The sequence below is a fragment of the Salvia hispanica genome, chromosome 2 (genome assembly GCF_029641045.1).
Source record: "Salvia hispanica isolate PSC_SH4W2 chromosome 2, Shi_PSC_v1, whole genome shotgun sequence".
Lineage (NCBI taxonomy): Eukaryota > Viridiplantae > Streptophyta > Magnoliopsida > Lamiales > Lamiaceae > Salvia > Salvia hispanica.
In genome coordinates, this window is record NC_142693.1 from 4,690,172 (window position 1) to 4,700,000 (window position 9,829).

The 9,829-nt window shown below is 38.9% G+C and overlaps 1 protein-coding gene and 1 pseudogene across 1 annotated transcript; one reads left to right on the forward strand and one right to left on the reverse strand.

Moving 5' to 3' along the window:
* Positions 1-2,584, forward strand: LOC125201253 (germacrene A synthase-like). Its single transcript, XM_048099291.2, has 7 exons — positions 1-143; positions 589-862; positions 945-1,317; positions 1,394-1,612; positions 1,709-1,847; positions 1,947-2,192; positions 2,271-2,584. Exons 1-7 carry the CDS (start codon positions 42-44, stop codon positions 2,568-2,570), a joined length of 1,653 nt encoding a protein of 550 aa, XP_047955248.2. The 5' UTR covers positions 1-41; the 3' UTR covers positions 2,571-2,584.
* A 5,280-nt stretch (positions 2,585-7,864) lies between these two features.
* The window catches only part of LOC148931460 (germacrene A synthase-like), a 2,020-nt pseudogene continuing 55 nt past the window's right edge, over positions 7,865-9,829 (reverse strand).

Consider the following 9,829-nt stretch of genomic DNA (forward strand, 5'->3'; position numbering starts at 1 on the left):
ACTCTTCTCTAAATACTTATTTTGTTGTTCTAGATTTGTAAATGGCGGCTCTAAACTCCAACAGTTTCTACCATCGCCCTGAGTCCAAGTTCGCACCTAGCTTATGGGGTGATCAGTTCATCAATCATGTATCTGACTCCAAGGTATATATATAGATCTGTCTACACTTATTTATTTTCACTTTGCCTACCAAGGTGGAACGAATAGGGAATGCCAATTGGGCTAGTCCGTTTTGGGTTCGGGCCATCTCTATACTTATCAAGCTCGTTTCGATGAGTTATGGGATTTTGGGTTATAAATTGTCAACCTTGACTCTAAACCAGTCATGACCAAGATGTTAGCTAGTAACAAGGTCAATTGTTGTGGACCCAAATGTTTCACATCAATTGTACTCCATACTAATTAATGTGAGATTTATTGACCAAATCGGCTCTATCTTATGATATGCTAGTAGTAAATAATTTGAAATGAATTATCTTCTTATTGGATTGTAACAAGTGATATATAATAAGTTTCATGCATTTCTCTTTCCAATTTTCTTTTAAGTAGATAATGTGATCCTCATTTGTAATTATTTGACAATTGTAGGTCGTAGAAAAATACTCCAAGAGAATTGAAGTGATGAAAAGTGATGTTCGAAATTTGCTAACGGCTCCTGAAACCAAAATGATAGACACCATGAATCTGATCGACACACTCGAGCGGCTTGGCATTTCATATCACTTTGAAAGCGAGATCGAAGAGAAACTACAACAATTTTTCAATCTTAAAACGAATTACGACGATGATGAAGCCTATGATTTGTACACCGTTGCTCTCCATTTTCGATTATTAAGGCAGCACGGCCACCCTATATCTACTGGTATAATAATGTGTATTTATGTGTTTAATTTTAATAAAAATAATTACTAAATCTATGACTAATACGCAAATTTTGGAATCAGAAATTTTCCATAAATGGACTGATGTGAATGGGAAATTCAAAGAGAGCATTAAGAACGACACGAAGGGTATGCTGAGTTTGTACGAAGCTTCATATCTTCGAACACATGGAGACACCATACTTGACGACGCTCTTGCTTTTACTACGGCCACTCTAAAATCAATGGTGCCAAACCTCAGATCGCCACTGAAGAAGCAAGTTGAGCGTGCCCTAGTGCAGCCCTTGCACTTGGGGATTCCTAGACTTGAAGCACACAGTTACATCACCATGTATGAAGAACAAGAGCACAGAAACGAAACCCTAATCAAGTTTGCCAAATTAGACTTTAACCTATTGCAGATTCTGCACAGAGAGGAGCTCCAGCAAGTCTCAAGGTAACACATGCAATTTTCAACCAATAGATGTGCAGTGTTAATACTAATTAGATATAATCTTGATTTCTATATATAGGTGGTGGAGAGAATTAGGGCTTATCTCCAAACTTTCTTATGCAAGAGATCGAATAGTGGAGTGTTTCTACTGGGCTTTGGGAATGTATCATGAGCCGCAATATTCTCGTGCTCGTATCTTTCTCACTAAGACCATTGCTATGACATCTCTACTAGATGACACCTATGATGCTTATGGTACCATTGATGAACTCAAGGTTTTCACCGAGGCAATACAGAGGTAAAATCTAAGGACACGCTTGATACGATGGAATTCATTCATTAGATTGGTACAATACTTTTGCTTAACCATCCAACTTATTTTCTTGCTTATAAGGTGGGATTGTGGAGAAATTGCTCGACTCCCTGAGTACATGAGACCTCTCTATAAAGTTCTCTTGGAACTCTACATTCAATTCGAGGAAGAATTAGCTAAAGAAGGACGATCCAACGCAACATACTATGCCATAGAACCAGTATGATTCTTGTTACATATAAGGAAATTTTCATTACTATTACTATTACTACTACAAGAGTGCATATTCTTACCAAACTTAATATGATATAATCCATAGCTGAAGGAATTGTCGAGGTGCTACCTTGAGGAGGCAAAGTGGTTCTTAGAGGGTAAATTGCCATCATTTGAGGAATACCTAAAGTTTGGTCTCATTACCAGCGGCTTCTATTATCTGGTCGCCTCTTCTTTTCTGGGAATAGGATCTGCTCGAAAGGAAGACTTCGAGTGGCTAAGTAAGAAGCCTAAGATACTTGTTGCTGCACTCATTGTAGGACGCTTAGTTGATGACATTGGTTCTTATGAGGTATGTATGCATATATCAAGAGATTAATCATCTACTTTTTCAATTGAATATATTTTAAAACATTTGTGGTGTGTTTAGACTGAGATGAAGAGAGGTCAACTTGCTATTGGGATTGAGAGCTACATGAAAGAAAATGGTGTGACAAAAGAAGAGGCGATGGCCAAATTTATGGAATTATCTTTGAATGCATGGAAAGATAGCAACGAGGAGATGCTAAGGCCGTCTTGTTATAAATCGAGGGAACTTCTTACACGTATCCTCAATTTCGAACGTGTAACATATGTTACTTACAAAGACAAGGAAGATGGATATACTCATCCCGAAAAGTTTGTGAAACCTTATATCGCTGCCTTGCTGGTCGATGCATTTGAGGTTTAGTCATTTCGAATAATATTTAGCAGTCAAAACGATTGTACCATATATATATATATATATATATATATATATATATATATATATATATATATATACACACACATGGTATGTAATCCATATAGTGTTGTTATGCATGTTATTTGCGGCAATAAAAGGTGTAACAATGATGGCTTACTATACATATTTGGAGAGAATATATATATGTTGTCGAAGAAATATACTGAGTTCTGAATGTCGGTTATACCCATGTCCATTTGTAGTATTAACTCAGTTCTGTGCAGATGTATAACTTGTTGGAAATTTGACACACAAATTATAGGAGCACTCAACAAAGATGAAATGTGGAGGATAATTATTAATAGACTTCTCACAAAAGAATTACAAAATACACAACAAAAGTGCTTCAGCACTACAAAACTCTCTTCTCTTTTCCTAACTTTCCACTCCAACTCACACAATTCCTTTTCTTTCTTCCTATCTAAGAGCTTCGGCTCTTACAAACACTCACTCTTCCTTTCTCTCTACTATGAGCTACGGCTCATTCTCTCTAAATCTCATTCACTACATTTCTTTTTCTCTTATGATTGATATTACAATGAACTGCAACTATTCTATTTATAGATTTCAAAGATTATAAAGTGGTCAACTATGTATGGCTATTTATTATACACGTACATGCTACGTCACCTCCTCATATTCATTCTTGGAGATTTGCTTATTCATGAAGAGATTAAACACTGATCACTAATTCCACCGCCATGTGACGTAGATAGATTGCGGCCTTCTCTTGACCATGAGGAAATCACAAAATTTCATCAACTAAGATAAAGTGGTGATGCACCTACTTCATCACTTCCACCAAATCATTTCTTAATATTGAAGCGATTGAGTTTAATAACTCAACATCCTCCCTTAAACTCAATTCTTCGTGATGTCTTGCGCAGCATCTACATAGGCAAGATCCGCATCTATATGAATAAGATTCACATTTTTTTCTCCAGCTCCATCAACTTTTTCAGTAGCTTCATACATATAATTCAGATCGCGCATTCTTCTTGGCTTTCCACCTAGACCTTGAGATGATTCAGGTGATTCTGGTTCTTCAATTTCACGTGCATCTTCATGTTGATCAGGTACAATTTCTAGTATGCTTCCAATATTCTTATCCTCCCAGATCCATGTTTGATCTTTATTTCCGCACATGTGATTTCTTGCTCCAGTATCCAAGTACATTGTGCTATACTGATCGCCCTCAATTTCTTTATATGTAAAAAGGGAGGTTGAAATTACCTGCTCATCATCATCTCCACCTTCAAAATAATTGACTTGTTGATTGGCCCTGGTATTTCCGGCCGTTGGACACTCATAGCTGTAATGCCCGAATTCGTGACAAGTATAGCACTTAGACATTTACTTTATCAAACCCTTGTTGATTGTAGGTTTGAGAATAACCGCCTCTATATTGTCCTCTTCCTCGTCCTCGTTGTCCATAAGAATTCCGACCTCTGCCTCGATAGGTGGAATTTTGACGTCCTCCCTCGTTATGGTAATTCTGGCCGCGTGCTCCTCGGCCACGATAGCCTTGACCTCGGTTGTATCCACCACGCGATGTCCCGAGCTCAGACTTCTTGTCTTCATTGATTGACATCTTCGCTTGAAGCATATTGTTGGAAATATATAGGATATATGTTGGAGGAATAATTTAGTTTGGAGGAAATATTTGAGAGGAGGATGGGTGGAATATGTAGGAAATGGTTTAGGAGATGTTTTGATGTGGGGAAGGAAAGAACACTCTATTTCTCAAACTTTCTCAACTTCTTCCACTTCTCAACTTCTTCAACTTGTTACAACTATGCCATATTTATAGGCATGCATCCCATATTCTAGAATTCTCTACTAGATTCTTTAGAGCACTCCCAATGCTCTCCCTAAAAACTCCCTTATTTCTCCCTAACTCCTGCCACATCAGCGCCACATCAGCACCAAAATTTATCCTCAGTTTTTAGCCAACTTTTAGCCAACTGCTCCAATGATTTCTCCCTTATTTCTCCCTTATTTTTCCCTAACTCAACATTTCATTTTTACATCATTACTAATTTAATTGTTTTATTTTTGTATATAATAAAGCTAGCTAATTTAATTTATAAGACAAAACAAATAATAGTAATAAAGTTCGTTGTATTAAACACGAGTAAACATTACAACGACGAAAATTAATAAAAAAAAATAGTACAGGAATGGAAAAAAAAATTCAAAGTAAAAAAATTCAAGGGCGGTGGGCGCGGTTTCTATTTGCCCACAATTCTTCGATCATATCGTGTTGTAGTGCTCGATGGGCCTCCTTTTGGTGTATGTCCATGAACGCCTTGAACCGTCCATGTTCGTTGTACGGTACACTCCGGCGGGCGGACTCGGACTCGGTTGAGACACCGTGACTCGATGATGCAACACTGGTGTCGTTGGTGACGTTGAGGACGCCTTCGTGTTCATCCTCGATGATCATGTTATGCATGATGATGCACGCATACATGATGTCGGCAATACCCCCTGGTAGAAAAAGTGCGTCGGGCCCTTTACCAGTGCAAATCGTGATTGGAGCACCCCAAACGCCCTCTCCACATTCTTGCGCGCAGACTCTTGCGCTCGGGCAAAATACTTTCTACTATCTCCGATTGGGCATCTGATCGTCTTCAAAAACACGGGCCATTGCGGATAGATGCCGTCAGCCAGGTAGTACCCCATGTTATGCACATTGCCATTGGCCGTGAATTCGATGGAGGGGCCTAACCCGTGGACCCGCTCGTTGAAAAGGGGCGAGGAATTGAGAACATTTAGGTCGTTGTTCGACCTGGCTATACCAAAATAAGCATGCCAAATCCAAAGCCGTTGGTCGGCAACGGCTTCAAGAATGATGGTGGGATGCGTACCTTTGTAGCCGGTAGTGAACTGGCCTCGCCACGCGGTTGGGCAGTTCTTCCACTGGCAGCGTCCGGCGAGCGAAGGTAGTGCGCCCCAAATATCTCTCGCACGCCCTGACAAAAATTCTTCAGGCACTCGTTGCCAGTCGTCTCGCCGCATTGCATATACTCATCGAACATGTCGGCGGACCCTCCATATGCCAATTGTCGGATGGCAACGATGCATTTCTACAGAGGCGATAGACCGGGCTTCCCTGTGGCGTCTCGCTGGAGCTGGAACTCGGGGTAACGCGCGGACAACGCATTAACAATGCGCAGGAGGAGGGAGCGGCGCATTCTGAATCGGCGACGAAATACATCTTCCGGATAACGTGGTTCCTCAGCAAAGTAATCGGCTAACAGCCGATCGTGCCCACCAGCGTGGTCGCGGGGGATGTATCGGCGCCGCCTGCGGATTGGCCGTTGGGGTGACTGCTGCATTCGAGCAAGCTCGCTTTGTATGAAACGGGAGATATAGTTGTTGATTGGGTTGTTGGCGAAACCCGCGACATCCCATCCGGTGGGAGCGGGAGGTACCTCCTCTTCGGAAGAAGAATGAGATATCTCCTCGTCGGTCCGAGAATGAGAAGATGATTTAGAGTTCATTAAATATAGATGGAGAGAGAGAAAATAAATGAAGAGAGAAAAGGGATGAGGATGAGGAGAGAATGAAGAGAGAAAAGGGATGGGGAGAGAATAAAGAGAAGGTGTGTATTTATAGGGGGGAAATAAAAAAAAAAAAAAAAAATTATCGCCGAAATATCGCCCACAGTGGTCGGCTATAATCCGGCGATAATAAGGGAGTTGGCGATAAATCTACCGATTTATCGCCGAATTATCACCGAATTCTCCCCAACGCCCGGCAATAATCCGGCAATTTTCGGCGATTTTTCGCCGACCCTAACGCCTAACCATTGGGAGTGCTCTTAGTATTTTATATCTAGATTTTTCTCCATAAAAATCTAGATATTTTTCCTAACATTCTAGGGAATTCTACTAAAGTATCTTAATATTTTAATACATACTAATTCTAGAGAATTATCCTTAAAATATCTAGATATTTTAATACCTACAAATATCTAGATAATTCTTCATAATATCTAGATATTTATCATATCTAGATAATTCTACTACAAAAATCAAGTTTAATTATTTTTATTCCAACACATATAATCAAGTGAAGTAGTGGCCTCTTTCTTCATGCGTTGCTCATGGATTTCCAAGCTGCTCTGCAACTGGTCGATGGACATGGTGTTGAGATCTTTTGATTCTTCGATAGCAGCAACGACGTGCTCAAATTTCAACGTCAAGGAACGAAGAATTTTCTCTATGACACGAACATCTTCAATTATCTCCCCTTGCCTTGTTATTTGATTCACAATAACTAACGGTCTTGTGAAATAGTCTGAAATGCTCTCCGTTTCAGACATGGCCAAACTTTCAAACTCGCCACGTAGGATCTCCCAGGCTGGTGAAAGAATTCTTCAGAATCTCCCAGGCTTGTTTTGACGTGGTGACGGCACTTACTTTCTCGAACGTGGTTTCATCAATACCTTGATAGATATTGAACAATGCCTTCTTGTCTCGTTTCCTTGCGTCTCTGAGGGCGTTCTTCTGATTGTTCGTCAGGGCATCTACGGCTTCTTGGGATGCAGGTTCGGTGTAGCTGTGTTGAACAATATCCCACAACTCTTGTGATTGCAACAAGACTCGCATCTGAATACTCCAATTTCCATAATTGTGTTTCTTCGATTTGGGAATTTGGGACTGGACCATGTTCAACGTTGCCGTCATAGGTAGGATCGAGTGGCTCTAGATACCAGATTTGTTGGAAATTTGACACACAAATTATAGTAGCACTCAACCAAGATGAAATATGGAGGATAATTATTACTACCTCCGTCCACGAAAATTTGTCCCATTTTTCCATTTTCGTCTGTCCCCCAAAATTGTCCCATTTCACTTTTACCATTTTTGGTAGTGGACCCCTTATTCCACTAACTCATTTTTACTCTTTCCTATAAATTTGATAACCAGTAAGGAAACCGTGAGATTTAACATTGTTTGTAATTATCTATGGTTAAATTTTTCGATAGCCCAAGTGTATGGCATTATTGATACAGCACATACAAGTCTTAAATTGATATAACACATTACGTGGCGAAGACATGCACTAAATGAAGTTATTTTGGTTTTTGGAAAATCTTGAATATTTAATTTTTATTGCAAACCGATTGAAAGGAACCATACATCGAAGTGTCTCTACGACAAAGTAGAGATAACATAGCAATAACAAAATAGAATTACATACCAAATATACATATATATTATTGCAAATGACTAAACTTCAAATGCATCGACCAACATGCCAACAATATGAGGCTTCAGAACCTTTTCGGGTTGAGCGTATCCATCTTCTTTGTCTTTGTAAGCAACATATGTTACGCGGTTCAAATTTAGGATATGCATAAGAAGATCCTGGATTTATAACAAGACGGCCTTAGCATCTCCTCGTTGTTATCTATCCATGCATTCGTACATAATTCCATAAATTTGGCCATGGCCTCTTCTTTTGTCACACCATTATCTTTCATGTAGCTTTCAGTCCCAATTGCAAGTTGACCTCTCTTCGTCTCAAACTAAACACCACAAATAGTTTTAAAAAACCATATCCCTAATTGAAAAAGTTTATATCCGCATGAATATGTGTACCTCATAAGAACCTATGTCTTCAAGTAAGCGACCGATTATGAGTGTGGAAACAAGTATTTTAGGCTTCTTGCATAGCCACTCGAAGTCTTCCTTTCGAACTGATCCCATTCCCAGTAAAGAAGAGGGGACCAGATAATCGTAGGTGCTCGTAATTTGACCAAGCTTTAGGTATTCCTCAAATGGTGGCAAATTACCCTCTAAGAACCACTTCGCCTCTTCAAAGTAGCCTCTTGCCAATTCCTTTAGCTATGGACCATATCATATCAAAGTTGGTAAGAATACACATTTTCATAATAGTAATAGTAATAAAATAAAAAAAAAAAAAAAATCTTATAGCACGAATCATATATACTCTCTCTATGGCGTAGTATGATGTGTAGGATCTTCCTTCCTTAGCCAATTCTTCCTCGTATGGATTGTAGAGTTCCAAGATAGCTTTATAAATAGGTCTCCTGTACTCGGGGAGTTTAGAGATTTCTCCATAATCCCACCTTTTAAGCAAGCAATTAATTATAAACAAGGTGAAATTAATGGAATGAAATTAGCAAAGAATTGTATATTAGAAAAAAAATAAATAAATAAAGAGTGAAGGTGGGAAATGGCTGAATGTAGAACACCATGAGTTAGTTGAGGAAAGAATGATTATCCCTAATTTAGTAAAAATGGTAATTCCAAATGAAATGACGATACAAGCATGTTCTTCGATTTTACCTTTCTATTGCCTTGGTGAAAACCTCAAGTTCCTCAATCGTGCCATAAGCATCGTACGTGTCGTCCAACACAGACGTGATCGCAATGCTCTTGGCAAGGGTTGCACGGGTACAAGAATATTGTGGCTCAGGGTGCATTTCCATAGCCCAAAAGAAACACTCCACCGTCCTATCTCTTGTATAAGGAAGTTTCGACATAAGCCCTAATTCTCTCCACCACCTATACATAGCAATCAATATTATTTCTAGTTAGTATCAACACCACAAATCTATTGGTTCGAAATTATGTTACCTAGAAACTTGCTGGAGCAAAAAGTTATAGTCTAATTTGGCAAACTTGATTAGGGTTTCATTTTTGTGCTCTTCTTCTTCATACAGCGCGATGTAACTTCGTGCTTCAATTTTAGGAGTCCCGAAGTGCAAGGGCTGCACGAGGGCACGCTCAACTTGCTTCTTCAACTATCTTGGAGTATTTTTCTAAGGCCTACAATTAATACCAAATTAATTATAATTGAATCTGTAATAAGTATACAAGTAAAGTCAAAATTAAAGTTGTAGAGATTATGCATATTACATACCTTGGAGTCAGAAATGTAATTGATGAACTGATCTCCCCACAAGCTGGGGGACCCCGTCTCTAACTAACGAGGGATGCTACGAAAATATTGTAACTATATTATTCTTTTCTATAAATTAAAAGTAAAGCAGCAATGATCCAATCAAATTATTATAGGATACAGATCTAATAAACTTTTCTTCAACTTAATTTCTTAGATAAATCACTTGCAAATATACTAGTAAAAATAATTTACTAACAAACGTATATTTATATAGAAAAAACAATCATAATTATATATTTCATCTAGCAAGTGGACCAAAAATG